Here is a 22,115-nt window from a genome sequence, read left to right on the forward strand (position 1 = left end):
ATCATCTGGATTCAAGCTTCTCCATCCGAAATTTGTTGGCAGGTCCTGATGACACCAACCCAGCGCTGACACCACCACCATCCGACGGGTCTTTATCGCCCAATAGTTCCATGTCGTCGAACGATGAGAATCATAGAAGTCGACCGAACTTGACTTATTCAAACTGACGTTGAATGCAATACAAAATTGGATCAGTGAGAATTTCCCCTATTACAGGAAGGATGAGCAGGGCTGGCAGAACCAAATACGGCAGACGCTAAGCACGAATTCATGCTTCCTTAAGGTGCAAGAAGTCCATCAGACCCAGTTAGTGCAGGCGCTACAAGAGCAGCAACAAACACAACTATTGCATCAACAATTGTTCATACTGCAACAACAACAGGCTCAGCAGCACTATCAGGACGTATACCATAAACTAATGTTCCACCAACAACAAGTCGAGTTCCTGACTTCGCAGCAAATATCCACATAAGATATTTATATACTATATATAAGAATGTCATGTACTATAAATGACTGTATTCGTTAGAGAGTAAGATAGAGTAACTTATGAAAGCCATTATTGTGTTATCGAAAATATTTTCTGAGAAAATAAAAATCAATAAATAAAAATGCGAGAAAAGTAAAAAAAAGTTTTTTATTAATAATATTGTGGTTTTGAAACGGGGATAGGGAGATTGTGATTGATTTGAAGGATATTGGCAGAAACTAGTAGTAACTAAAGAATATAAAAATATGTATATGTTGTCAATCGTCCTGTACAAATTATTTTCGTGGAAAACCTGTCACATTCACTACTAAACCTTAAACAAATATACAAATTTATGAAAAAAGTATTTTTTCAAAATAATATCTTTATTAAAGTATTATTAAAACCAAATCTCACATTATATATATTTCGAACATAAACTGTATATATTATAACTTCAAGTACTTAAACAAACATTATTTAATATCAGTGGACTTCTCTAACTCGAATCACCATAATCCACAAAAAACTTCGAGTCAAAGAGACTTCGAGTTATAGAATTTTCTTTAAAACATACTATTTTTCAAAAGACTGTCAAATATAGATTTATATGCAGTTTTATTTATTCACTTCGCTTAAAATCTGCTATTGTTTGGTTCTTCCATGCCTTTTTCTTACATGATGAGTGTAATATTCTATTTTTGTTGGTTTCCATACGATATAGAGGGATTTTTATAAAATTCTGCCTTAATAGTATAATTTTAAATTTTGTATTATGCCCTGGTCGAAAAGTTTATGGAGGGAAATTTGTATGAAATTTGATTTCTAAAAGCTATTGCCAATTCAATAGATCGAGTTATGGAGATCTTCGAATTAGTTCGAGTTATGGAAGTTCCATTGTATTTTATTTAGAACAATCTAGTAAATTATGAGAGTAATTTCAGTGAATGGTAGAGATACATAAAAATTTCAAATCGTTAAATTGTGGTGATTCCTTCAGAAAGGTCTTATTTTGTGAATTTCGAAGAGCAAATAAAGTTTGGATTTCTATTGTTATTTATTTGCTGCTTAAGCAAGCATTAAGAACGAAGGGCATTTTGAATACGTTATAAGTCCATTACGTCTACTTAATTCCTTTTCCTTAACTTAATTTTATGACTATAATTTTGACATTAGTGTGCGTTAACTTGACAATTCGATATCAACTATCTTTTTATATTTCCATATACTTATTTCTCCATTCATTAATTTATAGATACCTTGGTTTATGCTCTCTAATGCAAATTTGTTTTCAAGCATATGTCAAAACCAATGAAGTAAGGAAGTGAAGAAGTAATGAAGTTCGAAGATCAAGTAAGAAAAGCATTGATGATGAAAGCAGATCGACTGAAGAAAATCGTTTCGAAGAAATATTTGAGATATACATACGAATAGTATAAATTGACGATTTTATTCTCAATTTCCACGGAAGATTTTCCAAGTTATGGATTATGATTATGGGCGAAGACTTTCAAGGATTTAGAGAAATCACAGCAACATTACCTACACGTAGCCGACCAATACACTAAGCCAAGCTTTATAAGCCTCATTCCTTTCCACATGACTGAAAATTCGGAATTTTTCAATTTTAATTTTTCATATTTTATTATCTTTTAACACTACTATATATATTATAATAACACAAATAATCACATACTAATTAATAACTATTTAAAATTAGGAAAGAACTTGCTGTCCTGTAAAATACGCCATCTGCTGTTGGTGGAAGACAAGTCTTTGGTATATTTCTGCATATTGGTGCTGAAGTTGTTGCTGCTGCAGTTGTACCCATTGTTGCTGTAATATATGCGCCTGTTGTTGGTGGAACGAAAACCATGCTTGCTGTTCCTGCATCGCCTGCATCAGCATTGCTCGCTGAGTTTCCCCTATTTCTTGTGGTGTGGGGAAATATACCGCGTTTGGGGCTGTGGGGTGTGCTACACCGTTGACTAAGGCACCAAGAGAAGTTCCGTTACATACACTAACTGAACCAACTGCTGCTAATTCTGGACTCATGCCCCAATAGTTTCCACGTCCAGGATCATCCAAAGCACGTGGTATCTTAAGGAAACATGAGTTTGTGCTTAGCGTCTGCCGTATTTGGTTCTGCCAACCTTGCTCATCCTTTCGGTAAAAGGGAAAGTTCTCACTGATCCAACTTTGTATTGCATTCAACGTCAGTTTGCCTTCAGTGCTGCTTCGTATCGCCATTGTCACCAACGCACTATACGTCAAGTTCGGCCGATTTCCATGATTATCTTCATTCGTCGACAAGGAAATGTTGGGAGATAAAGACCCATCGGATGGTGGTGGTGTTATCGCTGGGTTGGTGCCATCTGCGCCTGCCAATAAATTTCGGATGGAGAAGTTGGAATTCAGATGTTGGGCCATTGTGGATGACTGGTTAGAGTGAGCAGTGTATACGAAGTAAAGTAATATTTCAAGTGATATTCTGTACGGATGTCTAAAAATGACTGATGAATTTCGCTCTGAACGATTTCGTATTTATATGCTAAAAGTCACGTCTCTTCTCCAAAGAGTTTGATGACATCAAACTAACGTCGAATGCCATGTCAAAAAATCAAGGTCGGAAAAGAGGATTATAGCAGTCGAAAGTGATATAGAAGTTACAAAGTCTATTTTTCTTAAGTCAATTATGGCGAGAACAATAGAGTTCTAAAACAATAACATAGAAGCTCTGAGTTATATCATACATTACTCGGGAAAAAGGGATCATCTCAGGTAGAAAAGTGGTGCGTAGCAATATCAGCTGTTCTGGCAGAACTGGCAGGTAAGAGAGTGACACTTGAACATAGGGGATGTTCGGGAATATGTAGGTGTGCTACAAAGGGATTGAGTAGGGTTTCATAAACTAAAAGTTGTAGTCTCCAAAAGTTATACCATATTGTTGTTGTTAATTTTCTGTAATATAGGCCATGTGTCTTTTGGTTTTAACCAATGATCCGCCAAAAGTATGGAGTAAAGTATAAAAAAGCTCTGTAATTTCTGAAGTTTTGTGTTCTATCAAATATTATAAAGGGAAAACACATGTGAGTTGAATTAAAAGTGACGACCGCTTCCTTGAACAGAGTAAAGTGTTGCTTGTTTCATAAACACATATCAGCTCAAACGCTATATAAGATTTGAAAAGTGTCATTTATATTTAGATTTTAAATTTAGCTTTATTCTCTCTTATATAATTGAAAATTGTGGTACACAATGTATGCTTGAGAACTATATATTATTATAAAGCTTACTGTGCTTACCTCCGCAATATCATTGAAGCGTCATTATTATCAAATGCAACTGAAAACTATGGAAGGAAGGATGAGCAGGTCTGCTTTCCAAAAATTCCACGACCTATGGGAGATTCGGGTCAGGGAAACTCTTGGGCCATGAGCTCGGAAGTGGGAATAATTAATGCTCAAAATCCGGTTGCTGCTAGCAGGGCAACAGTGCTTGGGGCGATTGTGAGTGGTGTACCGCATCCTCAGATGCCCAATGCCGTGTATTTTCTTGACCATGTTGGTTCAGGCACTACAGGAAAAATGCTCGGTACCAATGTCACCTGCTATATAAGCTGTATATAGTTTTTAAAAGAAAATAAAATAATTCAAATATTAAATTAATGTATTTGTATAAAGTAGATAAATCCAAAGCTCATTTGAAAGCAAAGACTATAAAAACTTCTTTTATTTGTTATATTTGTTAAAGCAACAGAAGTCGGAAATATGTATATTCAAAGGTGCGTTCTGGTACGTTGTTCGCTCCAAAAAGCTCCGCATGCTCATTGAAATTGATAAGGTGAAATTATTTTTCGAAAAAAGACAAAGGAAGATAAGAGGATAAATATATTGCAACAAATTTTAACCAAATCAAAATTTCTATCGATCAACTCGCTTACAAATTTTGAGTTATAAATAAGAAATATTAATTTTATTAATACAATGAGGCATTATTTTTTCCGTTAATTTGTAATAAATATCGCTGTCGAACTTTATTTATATAACAACGTAAATAACATTCCTCACTCAAAATTATAAATGTTGAAATTTTATAACACTTCTAAAATATGTCTTTCCATGAAAATATGGTATCTTTAGATTTTCGATGGAATTATATTATGTCGTACTTGGTTGATTCCTAAAAAAAAATTTAATAATAATTTGAATGTGTTTCTTCAATATTGATGACCGATGATGAAAATAAACTTTTCTTTAGGTATTTTTCATCATTGCTACCCATGGTGTATGAGTAACCTCAAAGAAGTTCTCTATGTCTGCATACTCTCAACTAAATGTGGGAAATCACCTGTGTTAGCCAACAACATACCGCAAAAGAAATGTGAAAATATATACGAAAAAGCCGACTAAATCAGATGACGGAAAAATTTAAACCGGTTTAGTTCAATTTACAAGCGAACACCGATGTAGTGGGGAATGAGTGCATTTGGTAAGCTCACCATTTCTACGTTTTGTTTCCATTTTCACAGTTTTTATTTTGTTTTGGTATCTTTCTATATTTATTGTACAAATTTGTTTGTTTTAATTTTCAAAGACACTAAATTTCCTAAACTAATCCCTTAGTATGATATTTAATTAGTAAAACATTTACTTGAAAGTATTTCCTTCAACAAATTTGAGAAAAAAAGTCCCACAGAAAAAATATCTGCGTGAGAAGATATTTGACGGCAATTAAATTTTAATTCTGAATTTGAGTAGATTTTACATCATAAGCTGAAAGCCAGGGACAATTTTATACTTAATCACCTATGTTGTCCCTCTTTAAAAGCCACAAACTTCTTCTATCGTTCCTTCGAGTAGACAAGAGAGTTGGGAAACCCAGACAATTCAGGACATTTTTATATCGAACTGATTTCGCTTAGCATTTGATATTAGTTTAACTTAATCAAACTCCTTGTAACACTGACATGATATTAGGGTATAGGAACATATGAAAAATGTTAAAGCTTTTGAAACAATGTATTGAACAAGTATTTTAGTTTTGATTAAAATTTTAGAAAAGGAAAGTGAAAATATGAATCAATAATTCTCTTAGCTAGTAATCTTATATCATCTCAAAATATAAAGTCATTGAAATTATTTGTGAAGAATTAAGTTTAAAAGCTTTTATAGCACTATAACATTCCTAATGTGTCAAGTGTCACTATCTTACCTGATCTGGAGAACAGCTGCTTTAGCTACGCGTCGTTTTTCTACATGAGATGACCTTTTTCTAGAGTAATGTATGGCTTAACTCAGAACTTCTATGTTCTATTGTTTTAGAACTCTATTGTTCTCGCCATAATTGACTTAAGAAAAATAGACTTTTTACTTTCACTTCGGTTGCTATAATCCTTTTTCCTAACCTTGATTTTCTGACAACGCATTCGACGTTAGTTTGACATCATCAAACTCTTTGGAGCAGAGACGTGACTCTTAGCATATAAATACGAAAACGTTCACAGCGAAAGTCATCAGTCATTTTTAGACATCCGCACAGAATAGCACTTGAAATTCTACTTACTTCGTATAAACTTCACATTCTAAACAGTTATTTACAATGACCCATCATTGGATTCAAGCTTCTCCATCCGAAATTTGTTGGCATGCCCAGCGCTGACACCACCACCATCCGATGGGTCTTCATCGCCCAATAGTTCGATATCGTCGAATGAAGATAATCATGAAAGACGACCGAACTTGACGTACAGTGCGTTGGTCACCCTGGCGATGCGAAGCAGTCCTAAGGGTAAACTGACGTTGAATGCAATACAAAGTTGGATTAGTGAGAACTTCCCTTATTACTGGAAGGATGAGCAGGGCTGGCAGAACCAAATACGGCAGACGCTAAGCACGAACTCATGCTTCCTTAAGGTGCCAAGAGCTTTGGACGACCCTGTACGTGGAAACTATTGGGCGTTGAGTTCTGAATTACCAGGAGTTCGTACCGCCAGTGTGGGAAATGGAAGTGCGATCGCATTGATAAATGGTGTACCACATCCTCAGGCTCCAAATGCGGTTTACTTCCCCATGCTCCACGAGGTACAAGGAGTCCATCAGACTCAATTAGTACAGGCGCTACATGAGCAGCATGCTTGTTATCAGTATCACCTCCAACAAACGCAACTATTGCGGCAACAATTGTTCATATTGCAACAACAACAGGCTCAGCAGCACTATTGGGACGTATACCAGAAACTAATGCTCCACCAACAACAAGTCGAGTTTCTGACTTCGCAGCAAATATCCACATAAGATATTATATTTGTATTAAGTAGTTCACACTATATATGACATTATCTTATATAGACATTCGTTAGTTGGTAAGATAGAGTGACTTATGAAAGCTAGTATTGTGATATCGAAAATATTTTCGGTTAAAAAAAAATTAAATAAAAATAGATGAAAAATAAAAAAGAAATTGTTCATTAATAACCTTATGTTCTTGAAACGGGAATAGGAAAGCCTTGATTGAAATAGATGGCTTGAAAGCAAATATGCATCAGAGAGGAAATAGAAGAATATTAACAAAAACGAATATGAATGGGTAAATATAAAAAATAAGTAACTAAGTAATAAGAAATGTTGTTGATTCATCCATCTGTTGTCAATCGGTCAGTCCAGATTATTATCGATGAAAATCTATCATGTTCAAGACTACATCTTAAAAAATTGTACAAAAGGAAGAATAAATATTAATATAAACATGCAAAATGTTGCAAAGATAGTCTAATATTTTTGTTCACCTGACGGTTGTTCCAAAACTAAACGAGTTATATATTAGGAGATATACACCAAAGTGATCATGGTCACAAGTAGAGTTAAATGAAATTTGGTACACGTGTTTCTTGGCACCCCAAAGCGGCCCTTTGCCACGTTGACAAAATGACGATAACCGAAAACCTATAAAGAGCTATAACTAAGCCATAAAGAAATTTATGAAGTAAAATTTGGTGCAAAGGATAACACTAGAGAAGAGTATATTTGGATGAAATTATTGTGGGAATGTAGGCGGGGCCCCCTATTTAGTTCATTTTATATATATCATAGACTGCAAAAGTTATATCAACTAAACTTTCTGGATTTAATTACTTAGGCTATTTTATGAAGATAAACACCAGACACCCAAAATTTTATGGTAAATATTGTATATAAGGGCTGCTTAACAACCACTATGCTTTCCATATAACAAAATTTTGAATTCTTGATTGCTTCACTTTAAAATATAATATGTAAATTAAGCACCAGGAAGAAATCGAAACAAAACTTTGCACAAATATTGCATTTCTAGTGTGATATCGTTTCTCCAAAAATCACAAAAGTAAGACTATACCTATTGAAGGCCTCATTTATCGAACATTAGGACCTCAGTGCTTGTGACCAATTTTTTTTACTGCAAATATCGGTAACTTTCTGAGATATTATTAAGAACTTCATAAAGGGTTACTCAAGAGGAATGTTACGATTTTCAAATTGATTGAAAATATTTCTTAAACAATATTTGTGAGAATTTTGGAGAAATAAAATCTTTTTTAAAGATCTACTTGCCGGTATTTAAAGTAATTGAATTCTCATCGAAAACTCATTAAGGAGTCTAACGGTATTGGTCTTAATGATCAGGTCCAGACATATAATTATTTCTTTAAATAGTAAAATATCAAAAAATAGACTTAATGTAATAAATATAAAAAACAGGAGCGATCAATATATGCAAGGAGGGATCAAACTAATAGCTCCACCAAGCGTGCTGTGTGGTCGTTCAAAGTTGGTCGCGAATTTTTGAATCCTTTGTTTATGTCTAAATTATAAATTGATTAAATCCAGGATTTATGGGCAATAGGATTGGACTTGCCTAAGTGATTCGTTTGACACCAAAAATAATGATTTGTCCCTATAGTACTGAATGTCTTCGAACCGTCTGGCATTAAACTAGATTTATTGTTGACGGATTTATTTTATATTAAGTCGAAGAAACTCAAATAGCGGAACTGAAGCTAATAGGCTTCTAAAAGATGCTTAGTTTTACAATTTTCAAAATATTCGAACTGTACTGCTATGGATAATTATAGATTTAATGGCAACTAGATGACGTCATTCGCATAGGATCAGATTCCCCGGATACAGAAAAATTAGTTCACTAAAAAATTAACTAAAAATTAATTAACTAAAAAATGTTAAAACCATTTAAGACATGCCTTTTTTAATTGAAACGAGCACCAGTTTGAATCCAGCAAATGCTAATTTATTTAAAAATGCAAAATTTTATAATATAAATAGTGACGTAAGAATCATTTACAGATTGAATTGATCTACAATATTTTGCTTAACTACTAGTACATCTCACGAATTCGGTCCCGACATGGGGTACTGTGTGGCAGACAAGAAAGCGCACTGTTGTTGATGGAATGTCATCTTCCTATAGATCTCTTCACACTGTTGCTGATATTGCTGCTGTTGTAGAGTGACCAATTGTTGTTGCAACAGTTTCGTTTGTTGCTGGTGATGCAAGAACCATTCGTGCTGTTCTTGCAGCGCATGTTTCATCATCATTTGTTGTGTCCGCTCAATTTCTTGTGGTGTTGGAAAATATATAGCCGATGGCATTTGTGGATGTGGCACCCCCTGCGCCATTGCTTGATTGACGTTATATTTGGATTCAAATGCGTTTGTGACGACTTGTGCTTGTCCAGGTGACGCACTCTTCTTGATAGACTCAACTTCTGGGTTCACGGTCCAGTAATTTCCGCGTCCCGGATCGCTTGGCGGACGTGGTATCTTCATGAAACAGGAATTCGTTGTGAGCGTATGACGAATCTGGCACTGCCAGCCGCGTTGATCTTTTCGATAGTACGGAAAATTGTCCATGATCCATTGTTGGATGCAACTCAATGTTAGTTTCTGCTCCGGGCTGCTCCGTATGGCCATCGTCACCAACGCGGAGTAGGTGTAATTCGGTCTTATGTCGGTTTGCATCGGTAAGGGTAGTTCCTTATTGTCTTCGTCGTTTGAGAGTATGCTGCGTATGGAATAGCTCGACTCGAATATTGGTGACATTTTCCTTTACTAGTAGATGAACTGTGGACTTGAAGCGAAGTATGACCCTTGAAGATGTATGTGCAGAAGAAGTGAGCTTGTTTTTCAGTGTGCTGTATGAGATGTAAATGCTGTCTACTGAAGAATCCTTTCGAATCTTGGGTATTTATATGATCGAAGTTAGGGAGTCACTGTGACTCAATATTCGATGTACTTTGGTTGAGAGTTATTGAGTTTTTTGTTTCAAAGTCAAGTAAATACAAAAACCAAATCATAAAATCAAGGCTAAGACAAGGGTTATAATCTGGTAAACCAGTAATTATATCAGCAATATAGTGATTTTGAATTTAAACCAAGGTCAGGAGATAAAACTGACATTCATAAGAAATGTCTAGTGTCCTTTAGGTTCTTTTGTTAAAATAACTAAAGAAAATATGTTCGAAAAAATGAGATCAGTTTTTTTTTTTCAGAAAAGGATTATATGGAACATGCAGATATGGCAAGCATCTATCGGCTACCTGAGCTCTTGAGCTGCTTCGGTAAGCTTTGACTTTCTTTATGTAACAGTTGTGTCAGTTTCATACCTGCTTGCATCGCTTCACCATTAAAAAAGTTAGAGGCTTAAAGGACAATAGATTCTTCGCTGACCTTGATCACATTTTTTTCCTGCGTTGACTTCTTGCCGTAATTGCTAGCTTTGAGAACAATTGTTCTCTTTCATGATCTTTATTTCGTGACTTAGCATCATGGGTTAAAAAAATCTATGAAGTTACAGCGATGCATATCGTTGAAAGCAGGATTATGGACTTTGAAACTGACCTTTGTGGCAAGTACAGTTTTTCTTTCTTTCAAAACATCTTATGGAGATGGTGAAGCCATGTCATGACTTCTAGTCGCTTGGAGAAAATTCCAAAAATTAGTTTATGGCCGTGTAAAATGTTCTTCAAGGTAAGAAAGGGAAAATATGCATCAATAATTCTCTTGGAAAATAATCTTATATCATATCAAAATATAAAGTCATTGAAATATGAATTTTAACCTTTATTTCGTTTTATGTCTTTGTCATTTTTTGTGAAAAATTAAGGCTTTAAAGTTATTATAGTTTGATCCTCTATTACACTCTCAGCTTAACGCGAATTTCCCCTATGTTCAAGCCAGTGTCACTCTCTTACCTGCCACATCTGCAGAACAGCTGATATTGCTACGCGTCATTTTTCTACCTGAGATTACCTTTTTTTCCTGAGTACTGTGTAGATTATCTCAGAGCTTCTATGTTCTATTGTTTTAGAACTCTATTGTTCTCGCCATAATTGACTTAAGAACAATAGACTTTTTAACTTCTATATCACTTTCGCCTGCTATAATCCTTTTTCCTAACCTTGATTTTCTGACAACGCATTCAACGTTAGTTTGACATCATCAAACTCTTTGGAGCAGAGACGTGACCATAAGCATATAAATACGAAATCGTTCAGAGCGAAAGTCATCAGTCATTTTTAGACATCCGTACAGAATAGCACTTGAAATTCTACTTTACTTCGTACAAACTTCACACTCTCAACAATCATCCACAATGGCCCAAAATCTGGAATCCAACTTCTCCATTAGAAATTTGTTGGCAGGCCCAGATGGCACCAACCCAGCGATAACACCACCACCATCCGATGGGTCTTTATCTCACAACATTTCCTTGTCGTCGAATGAAGAGAATCATGGAAGTCGACCGAACTTGACGTATAGTGCGTTGGTGACAATGGCGATACGAAGCAGTCCTGAAGGCAAACTGACGTTGAATGCAATACAAAATTGGATCAGTGATAACTTTCCCTTTTACCGAAAGGATGAGCAAGGCTGGCAGAGCCAGATCAGACAGACACTAAGCACGAACTCATGCTTCCTTAAGGTGCCACGTGCTTTGGACGACCCAGGGCGTGGAAACTATTGGGCGTTGAGTTCTGAATTACCAGCTGTTGGTACTGTCGGTGTGGGAAATGGAAGTGCGATAGGAGCATTGGTAAATGGTGTACCGCATCCTCAGGCTCCGAATGCGGTTTACTTCCCCACGCCACACGAGGTTCAAGGAGCTCATCAGACCCAGTTAATGCAGGCGCTACATGAGCAGCATGCTTGGTATCAGTACCACCTGCAACAGACGCAACTACTACAGCAACAACTTGTAGTTCTGCAACAACAACAGATGCATCAGCATTATCAGGAAGCATATCAAAAGCTTGCCTTCCACCAACAGCAAATAGCGTTTTTAACGGCCCAGCAAGCACCAGTTTAAGTAGTTTTTACTGGAGATGCAGGAAAATGAATTAGATTCCCATATATTATTTGAAGATATGTTAATACCAAAAAGAAATAGATTAAGTTATGTAATATATATTATAAAAAAAATTTTAGATAATAAACTGCAAAATGTGAATTTAAAACGTGAATGTTTTTTGAAAAATACAGTCGAACTTCTATTACTCGAACTTCTATAACTCGAAGATCTCCATAAATCGAACTCTTGAATTGGCGATGGAAGTCAAATTTTTTACAAATTTTCTTTCCATTAATCGAACTTCTATACAAAATTTTTTTTTTATTAATTTTTTTTTACTTTAAGAATTCACAGCAATAGAGAGTTATTGAAGAATATAAATGAAAGAGAAGAAGCCTACTTAGAACATAGACTGAGGAACTAAATGAAGTTATTGAAAATAAATCTAATCGATAATTTTTACAATATAGAGAAAAAAAAATAAAATGAGAATATGCCATATTATATTGGAGGAAATGTCAAAAGCTGGCACCAGGGAAGCGATCGAACATCTCTTGTGCGCTTGTTGTGCGGTGCTATAAACCCTTAAAACACTATAATGGACTAGAAGAGGCCACCTAAGCTTTAGAAATTTGCGTTAAGCGCTCATATCCTAAATTATGACTACTGCTAATGGCCTCTGCGAAGACACCCCACCAGATATCGCTAACCTAACCTATTTTTTCAAAATCATTAAAGACACAATTTACTCTTAAAAAGATCAAAAATTGAGAACAGAAGACCTTGCAAAAGTGAAATAAATCATGTTTAAGTTACAGAAAGATACATTGCGAATGGACAAACTGGATCCTTAATGTGGAGCCATTCTCGTAAATCCATAGCATTCTGAACCAAAGCAAAAGAAATAACGTATGGCTGCTTTTATATTCCAAACGTCATATTGGTGTTATAAAGAGTTTTACTGAGTCAAACTTTTTTCGAAAGTGTGATCATATAGTAAGGGTCAGCAACAAATTTAAGGATTGCTTCAAAATATTATATACCCAAGGTCACACAGTTATAGGTTTTTTGAGGCATTAAATCTCAAAGGGTCTTTTTTCCTTAGTCTATAATCCGCTAAGAGTATAGATCACACGACAATAGTTTTAAACAATATGTCTCAATCGTAAATGCTGCTCTTGCCACAGGTAAAAGACAAATGCAAAGCTAAAGCAGTTCCTCAGAAAAATATATTTCATTGTCTATGCTATCAATATATCGAGTTGTCGATTTTAGAATATGAAAGTCGAGATATCGTTAATAATTTTCTTGCTTGACAATTATATTATTTATTTAGCTCAAAATAGAAGTTTGTAGAAATATTAATGTTACCCGAAGTTTAATTTTACGTCTTTGAAATTTTTTATAAAGAATTAATTTAATTTAATGCCCATTCCTAAATTACCCCTGACATCCCCATTATCAAGTCAGTGTCACTCGTTTACCAGCAAGTTCTGCAGATCAGCTCATATTGCTACGCATCACTTTTCTACCTGAGACGACCTTTTTTCCAGAGTAATGTATGGCTTAACTCAGACCTTCTATGTTCTATTGTTTTCAAACTCCATTGTTCTCAGCATAATTGTTTTAAGAACAATAGACTTTTTAACTTCTTTTATATTATTTACGAAGCTATAATACTTTTTCAGGCCTTGACAAAATTTTCGACATTAGCTTGAAACAGAGAAGTGACTTTAAGGATATGAATAAAAAAAATTGAAGAAGAAGATAATCAAGGAAGTTGGCCCAAATCCACGTTTATTGTATTGGTGGTAGTACTATTGGGCTTTGAGCTCTGAGTTACTAGATGTTGGTACTGCCCGTGTGGGAAATGCAAATTCGATTGGAGCATTGGAGCACTGGTCTACTACATCTTTTATCAAAAGCAAACCGCTTTTCTATATATTACAAGTTATTTTATAAAATACAAATACCTTATGATTATGGCTTATGAACCGCAGGCCTATCTCATAGCTACTTTTCTTATCACCAAAGAACACGATTCCTCATTATTGAAAGTCATTACATGACCTTCAATACACGCGTAGTTACTATGGTGTTCAGGTTGCGGTGTAATAGAACCATTTTGCAAGAGTAGAGGACCAAGGAAGAGTAGTTACAACACTGAGGCTTTGAGTTGTGTTTTTCAAACTTAGTCCCTGAGCGCCGTATAATAAAGTTCAGCAATATGTTGACGTCGCTAATACCACATGGTGCACCCGCGGCATGAGTTGCAGTTTGAGATTTGCAATATGTGTGTTTTTATCTTAAGTAAATTTTATAATCAAATATATATATATATAATGACGAGTGTAAGTGTGTGTTCTTAACTCGATATTTACGACAAGAGGAGCTTTTTTTGCTACTTTCAACCAATGTTGACTACAAATTACAAATATAAAAACCCTGTAGACCTAACCGCGCCTTTCTCATAGTCCAAACAGGATATTTGGTCTACTTTTAAGAGAACTGAAAGTTCGGTACAACTGTAGCAAATATATATAACTTCGCTAATCAATGCCCCAAGCATCATTTTTCACCATAAAATTACCAAGGAGAAGAGAGACCTCTTGAGAAATAATGAAAGCGAAAAGCGAAATGTGCTGACAGAATATACGTCATTTCTATTTTTGTAAATTAAATAAATAAATTTATTTTTCATTTTAATATACTATTTCTAATTTGTAAATTAAATAATATTTTACATATATGTTCAACTATTCTCTAATTACATCACATAAAATCAGTTATCCTCTACCGGAATATCTCCCAAGAGTAATAATACCACTTAAATTGGTGTTTGCGGGGCCGTTAGAAACGCTATTTGTTGTTGATGGAAAGCAAGCTTTTGATATGCTTCCTGATACCGCTGCTGCACCTGTTGTTGTTGCAGAACTACAAGTTGCTGCTGTAGCAGTTGGGTCTATTGGAGGTGGTATTGATACCAAGCATGCTGGTCCTGTACCGCCTGAGTCCACATGGTTTGCTGAGCTCCCTGTACTTCGCGGGGCGTAGGAAAGTACACCGCATTGGGAACCTGAGGATGCGCTACTCCACTCACCATCACCATAGGTACTGCCTCACTTCTACCACCAAATGGTTGCTGAGTACGAAGCGCTCCCACTTCCGGGCTCATGACCCAGTAGTTTCCACGACCCGTGTCGCCTATAGGTCGTGGAATTTTGTGGAAACACGAGTTCGTGCTAAGAGTCTGCCTAATTTGGTTTTGCCCGCCCTGCTCCTCCTTGCGGTAAAACGGAAAGTTCTCACTGATCCAAGTTTGTATAGAATTCAATGTCAGTTTGCCTTCAGGACTGCTTCGAATTACCATAGCCACCAACGCGCTATACGTGAAGTTCGGCCTAATTTCATGATTCTCTTCGTTATCAGATGGAGGTGGTGTCAGGGCTGGATTTGTACCATCTGCATTTGCCAAAAGATTACGAATGGGAGAGCTGGATTCCAAATGTGGAGCCATAATATAAAGTTTGTATTTAGTTTCTTTAGATTGAAGAGTTTAGGAAGATAGAAAAATTCACTCGTGATCTTCTGGACGGAAGTGATTTGCTGACTGATGGCTTTTGCTTTAAAATTTCTTAAGTTAAACTTATGTCAAAAGTGTGATCATAAAATCAAGGTCTGGAAAGGGTATTATAGTTGAAGTAATTGATATATGACAAAATCAATCGATCTTTTGTCAAGTAATACAGGAATAATGGAGCTTAAAAACGGCTGCTGTGAAAAGTCGTTACAAAAGCAAATGTAGACGCAGGTAGAAAATAGACGCTTAGCAAAGTCGAATAATAGTAGTAGCTGCTTCCTTTAACCGCTCTACAGAACAGACAGCAAAAAAATGAAGCTTACATTGATATAGAGGATGTTCGAAAATATTCAGAAATACGTCCCGTACAAAATTTTTTATAAATATATATATATATTTAAAAGTTTAATAATTATTTCAGTTTAATAAAGTTTGTGGTTTCTCTTTATAAAAAACAGTGAGACACTTAAGGACAAAGGCACTACTTTGATAAAATACAACACTAAAGAAAATACAGAGTATGGAAGTAACTTTGCCCAGCATAAACACTATTCTTGAGGTGGATTATGAGTTAAGAAGAAAAGACACATGTAGTGTTCCTTGAAAATCTACAATTCCAAAGTGATATAATGTATAAAACTATCTTAAGCTTCCTTCATGGCCACTATTTAAACATTTTTTGACTTACTCAAACCCTTCGTAGAATACCCTAATTATCCCGATCATCCACCAGCCTTATGTAAGCGTCACTCACCTACCTGCCTATCCTGCATTACAGCACATTACTAAGTGTCACTTTTCTACCTGAGATGACAGTTCAAATTCCTGTCTCTCTTTAACCGTTTTCAAACTCCATTGTTCTTGTCTTAATTGACTTAAGAACAATAGTTATTTAAGTTTCTTTATTTCGGTTCTGACTGCTATAATCCTTTTTTCTAACCTTGATTTTAAGAAAACGCTTTTCACATTACTTTAACTCCACCATACTCTTGACTCACAGATATGGTTTCTAGCATATAAATACGAAATTGTTCATAGCCAGTCAGTCATTTTTAGACATCCGTACAGAATATCACTTGAAATTCTACTTTACTTCGAATAAACTTCACATTCTAAACAGTTATTTACAATGGCCTATCATCTGGATTCAAGCTTCTCCATCCGAAATTTGTTGGCAGGTCCTGATGACACCAACCCAGCGCTGACACCACCACCATCCGACGGGTCTTTATCGCCCAATAGTTCCATGTCGTCGAACGATGAGAATCATAGAAGTCGACCGAACTTGACTTATTCAAACTGACGTTGAATGCAATACAAAATTGGATCAGTGAGAATTTCCCCTATTACAGGAAGGATGAGCAGGGCTGGCAGAACCAAATACGGCAGACGCTAAGCACGAATTCATGCTTCCTTAAGGTGCAAGAAGTCCATCAGACCCAGTTAGTGCAGGCGCTACAAGAGCAGCAACAAACACAACTATTGCATCAACAATTGTTCATACTGCAACAACAACAGGCTCAGCAGCACTATCAGGACGTATACCATAAACTAATGTTCCACCAACAACAAGTCGAGTTCCTGACTTCGCAGCAAATATCCACATAAGATATTTATATACTATATATAAGAATGTCATGTACTATAAATGACTGTATTCGTTAGAGAGTAAGATAGAGTAACTTATGAAAGCCATTATTGTGTTATCGAAAATATTTTCTGAGAAAATAAAAATCAATAAATAAAAATGCGAGAAAAGTAAAAAAAAGTTTTTTATTAATAATATTGTGGTTTTGAAACGGGGATAGGGAGATTGTGATTGATTTGAAGGATATTGGCAGAAACTAGTAGTAACTAAAGAATATAAAAATATGTATATGTTGTCAATCGTCCTGTACAAATTATTTTCGTGGAAAACCTGTCACATTCACTACTAAATCTTAAACAAATATACAAATTTATGAAAAAAGTATTTTTTCAAAATAATATCTTTTTTAAAGTATTATTAAAACCAAATCTCACATTATATATATTTCGAACATAAACTGTATATATTATAACTTCAAGTACTTAAACAAACATTATTTAATATCAGTGGACTTCTCTAACTCGAATCACCATAATCCACAAAAAACTTCGAGTCAAAGAGACTTCGAGTTATAGAATTTTCTTTAAAACATACCATTTTTCAAAAGACAGTCAAATATAGATTTATATGCAGTTTTATTTATTCACTTCGCTTAAAATCTGCTATTGTTTGGTTCTTCCATGCCTTTTTCTTACATGATGAGTGTAATATTCTATTTTTGTTAGTTTCCATACGATATAGAGGGATTTTTATAAAATTCTGCCTTAATAGTATAATTTTAAATTTTGTATTATGCCCTGGTCGAAAAGTTTATGGAGGGAAATTTGTATGAAATTTGATTTCTAAAAGCTATTGCCGACTCAGTAGATCGAGTTATGGAGATCTTCGAATTAGTTCGAGTTATGGAAATTCCATTGTATTTTATTTAGAACAATCTAGTAAATTATGAGAGTAATTTCAGTGAATGTTAGAGATACATAAGAATTTCAAATCGTTAAATTGTGGTGATTCCTTCAGAAAGGTCTTATTTTGTGAATTTCGAAGAGCAAATAAAGTTTGGATTTCTATTAAATTATACGATTATTTTGGGCTATTCTGAATATTTACTTAAGTGCTTTCTTTAAATTCACAGAAAATCAAGAAATTCAAGAGCTGTCGTATCATAATAGGCAACATTTATTGTATAAGATTTTGACTTTGTTTTAATATCTTCAGTATTTTTGATGAGTTTTTTCTTGGATAAGTCTTTAATTGCGGCAACATTATTTCGAAGTATGAAACATCTTCTTTTGTCGTAAATATGATGTTAGCAATATTACACACGTACCTCTCATCCCAAATTCTTGGCTTTAATGGCGACTGAAACTGGTGGTGTGGTAGGCCTATAGACGTAATCTTTCACGAGTATTACTACCTAAAAATGTTCAGACCACAAGAGACCAGAGAGATATTCCGAAAACAGAAAGCGAAATATATACAAAAGCATAAAGATTAAAAGACCCGAAAACAGAAGTGTCGAAACGACTATAATTTTGACATTAGTGTGCGTTAACTTGACAATTCGATATCAACTATCTTTTTATATTTCTATATACTTATTTCTCCATTCATTAATTTATAGATACTTTGGTTTATGCTCTCTAATGCAAATTTGTTTTCAAGCATATGTCAAAACCAATGAAATAAGGAAGTGAAGAATTAAAGCATTGATGATGAAAGCAGATTGACTGAAGAAAATCGTTTCGAAGAAATATTTGAGATATACATACGTATAGTATAAATTGACGATTTTATTCTCAATTTCCACGGAAGTTTTTCCAAGTTATGGATTATGATTATGGGCGAAGACTTTCAAGGATTTAGAGAAATCACAGCAACATTACCTACACGTAGCCGACCAATACACTAAGCCAAGCTTTATAAGCCTCATTCCTTTCCACATGACTGAAAATTCGGAATTTTTCAATTTTAATTTTTCATATTTAATTATCTTTTAACACTACTATAGATATTATAATAACACAACTAATCACATACTATTTAATAACTAGTTAAAATTAGGAAAGAACTTGCTGTCCTGTAAAATACGCCATCTGCTGTTGGTGGAAGACAAGTCTTTGGTATATTTCTGCATATTGGTGCTGAAGTTGTTGCTGCTGCAGTTGTACCCATTGTTGCTGTAGTATATGCGCCTGTTGTTGGTGGTACGAAAACCATGCTTGCTGTTCCTGCATCGCCTGCATCAGCATTGCGCGCTGAGTTTCCCCTATTTCTTGTGGTGTGGGGAAATATACCGCGTTTGGGGCTGTGGGGTGTGCTACACCGTTGACTAAGGCACCAAGAGAAGTTCCGTTACATACACTAACTGAACCAACTGCTGCTAATTCTGGACTCATGCCCCAATAGTTTCCACGTCCAGGATCATCCAAAGCACGTGGTATCTTAAGGAAACATGAGTTTGTGCTTAGCGTCTGCCATATTTGGTTCTGCCAACCTTGCTCATCCTTTCGGTAAAAGGGAAAGTTCTCACTGATCCAACTTTGTATTGCATTCAGCGTCAGTTTGCCTTCAGTGCTGCTTCGTATCGCCATTGTCACCAACGCACTATAAGTCAAGTTCGGCCGATTTCCATGATTATCTTCATTCGACGACAAGGAAATGTTGGGAGATAAAGACCCATCGGATGGTGGTGGTGTTATCGCTGGGTTGGTGCCATCTGCGCCTGCCAATAAATTTCGGATGGAGAAGTTGGAATTCAGATGTTGGGCCATTGTGGATGACTGGTTAGAGTGAGCAGTGTATACGAAGTAAAGTAATATTTCAAGTGATATTCTGTACGGATGTCTAAAAATGACTGATGAATTTCGCTCTGAACGATTTCGTATTTATATGCTAAAAGTCACGTCTCTTCTCCAAAGAGTTTGATGACATCAAACTAACGTCGAATGCCATGTCAAAAAATCAAGGTCGGAAAAGAGGATTATAGCAGTCGAAAGTGATATAGAAGTTACAAAGTCTATTTTTCTTAAGTCAATTATGGCGAGAACAATAGAGTTCTAAAACAATAACATAGAAGCTCTGAGTTATATCATACATTACTCGGGAAAAAGGGATCATCTCAGGTAGAAAAGTGGTGCGTAGCAATATCAGCTGTTCTGGCAGAACTGGCAGGTAAGAGAGTGACACTTGAACATAGGGGATGTTCGGGAATATGTAGGTGTGCTACAAAGGGATTGAGTAGGGTTTCATAAACTAAAAGTTGTAGTCTCCAAAAGTTATACCATATTGTTGTTGTTAATTTTCTGTAATATAGGCCATGTGTCTTTTGGTTTTAACCAATGATCCGCCAAAAGTATGGAGTAAAGTATAAAAAAGCTCTGTAATTTCTGAAGTTTTGTGTTCTATCAAATATTATAAAGGGAAAACACATGTGAGTTGAATTAAAAGTGACGACCGCTTCCTTGAACAGAGTAAAGTGTTGCTTGTTTCATAAACACATATCAGCTCAAACGCTATATAAGATTTTAAAAGTGTCATTTATATTTTGATATTAAATTTAGCTTTATTCTCTCTTATATAATTGAAAATTGTGGTACACAATGTATGCTTGAGAACTATATATTATTATAAAGCTTACTGTGCTTACCTCCGCAATATCATTGAAGCGTCATTATTATCAAATGCAACTGAAAACTATGGAAGGAAGGATGAGCAGGTCTGCTTTCCAAAAATTTCACGACCTATGGGAGATTCGGGTCAGGGAAACTCTTGGGCCATGAGCTCGGAAGTGGGAATAATTAATGCTAAAAATCCGGTTGCTGCTAGCAGGGCAACAGTGCTTGGGGCGATTGTGAGTGGTGTACCGCATCCTCAGATGCCCAATGCCGTGTATTTTCTTGACCATGTTGGTTCAGGCACTACAGGAAAAATGCTCGGTACCAATGTCACCTGCTATATAAGCTGTATATAGTTTTTAAAAGAAAATAAAATAATTCAAATATTAAATTAATGTATTTGTATATAGTAGATAAATCCAAAGCTCATTTGAAAGCAAAGACTATAAAAACTTCTTTTATTTGTTATATTTGTTAAAGCAACAGAAGTCGGAAATATGTATATTCAAAGGTGCGTTCTGGTACGTTGTTCGCTCCAAAAAGCTCCGCATGCTCATTGAAATTGATAAGGTGAAATTATTTTTCGAAAAAAGACAAAGGAAGATAAGAGGATAAATATATTGCAACAAATTTTAACCAAATCAAAATTTCTATCGATCAACTCGCTTACAAATTTTGAATTATAAATAAGAAATATTAATTTTATTAATACAATGAGGCATTATTTTTTCCGTTAATTTGTAATAAATCTCGCTGTCGAACTTTATTTATATAACAACGTAAATTACATTCCTCACTCAAAATTATAAATGTTGAAATTTTATAACACTTCTAAAATATGTCTTTCCATGTATGTAAATATGGTATCTTTAGATTTTCGATGGAATTATATTATGTCGTACTTGGTTGATTCCTAAAAAAAAATTTAATAATAATTTGAATGTGTTTCTTCAATATTGATGACCGATGATGAAAATAAACTTTTCTTTAGGTATTTTTCATCATTGCTACCCATGGTGTATGAGTAACCTCAAAGAAGTTCTCTATGTCTGCATACTCTCAACTAAATGTGGGAAATCACCTGTGTTAGCCAACAACATACCGCAAAAGAAATGTGAAAATATGCACGAAAAAGCGGACAAAATCAGGTGGCGGCAAAATTTAAACCCGTTTAGTTCAATTTACAAGCGAACACCGATGTAGTGTGTGAGTGAGTGATGAGTGCGGTTGGTAAGCTCACCGTTTTTATTTTGTTCTGGTATCTTTCTATATTTAAAGCTTTTACAAAATTATTTTGTTTTAATTTTCGAAGCCACCAAACTTCCTAAACTATTCCCTTAGTACGACGTTTAATCATCAAAACATTTACTTGAAAGTATTTCCTTCAACAAATTTGAGAAATTCTGAATTTGGGTAAATTTTACATCATAAGCTGAAAGCCAGGGACAATTTTATACTTAATCACCTATGTTGTCCCTCTTTAAAAGCCACAAACTTCTTCTATCGTTCCTTCGAGTAGAC

The 22,115-nt window shown here is 35.1% G+C and overlaps 5 protein-coding genes across 5 annotated transcripts; 1 reads left to right on the plus strand and 4 right to left on the minus strand.

The window, feature by feature from the left end:
- Nucleotides 1-2,185: 2,185 nt before the first annotated feature.
- On the minus strand, nucleotides 2,186-2,899 carry LOC128921693 (fork head domain transcription factor slp1-like). The gene has a single exon (XM_054229857.1). It carries the CDS (start codon nucleotides 2,897-2,899, stop codon nucleotides 2,186-2,188), a length of 714 nt encoding a protein of 237 aa, XP_054085832.1.
- Nucleotides 2,900-8,850: 5,951 nt separating this feature from the next.
- On the minus strand, nucleotides 8,851-9,564 carry LOC128921694 (forkhead box protein I1-like). Its single transcript, XM_054229858.1, has one exon. The coding sequence runs from the start codon at nucleotides 9,562-9,564 to the stop codon at nucleotides 8,851-8,853; it is 714 nt and encodes a 237-aa protein (XP_054085833.1).
- Nucleotides 9,565-11,116: 1,552 nt separating this feature from the next.
- LOC128921695 (forkhead box protein I3-like) lies at nucleotides 11,117-11,830 on the plus strand. The gene has a single exon (XM_054229859.1). The coding sequence runs from the start codon at nucleotides 11,117-11,119 to the stop codon at nucleotides 11,828-11,830; it is 714 nt and encodes a 237-aa protein (XP_054085834.1).
- Nucleotides 11,831-14,774: 2,944 nt separating this feature from the next.
- On the minus strand, nucleotides 14,775-15,329 carry LOC128921696 (forkhead box protein I1c-like). Its single transcript, XM_054229860.1, has one exon. The coding sequence runs from the start codon at nucleotides 15,327-15,329 to the stop codon at nucleotides 14,775-14,777; it is 555 nt and encodes a 184-aa protein (XP_054085835.1).
- A 3,708-nt stretch (nucleotides 15,330-19,037) lies between these two features.
- LOC128921697 (fork head domain transcription factor slp1-like) lies at nucleotides 19,038-19,751 on the minus strand. Its single transcript, XM_054229861.1, has one exon. It carries the CDS (start codon nucleotides 19,749-19,751, stop codon nucleotides 19,038-19,040), a length of 714 nt encoding a protein of 237 aa, XP_054085836.1.
- Between the last annotated feature and the right edge of the window lie 2,364 nt (nucleotides 19,752-22,115).

The sequence above is a fragment of the Zeugodacus cucurbitae genome, chromosome 4, assembly GCF_028554725.1.
Source record: "Zeugodacus cucurbitae isolate PBARC_wt_2022May chromosome 4, idZeuCucr1.2, whole genome shotgun sequence".
NCBI classification, from domain to species: domain Eukaryota; kingdom Metazoa; phylum Arthropoda; class Insecta; order Diptera; family Tephritidae; genus Zeugodacus; species Zeugodacus cucurbitae.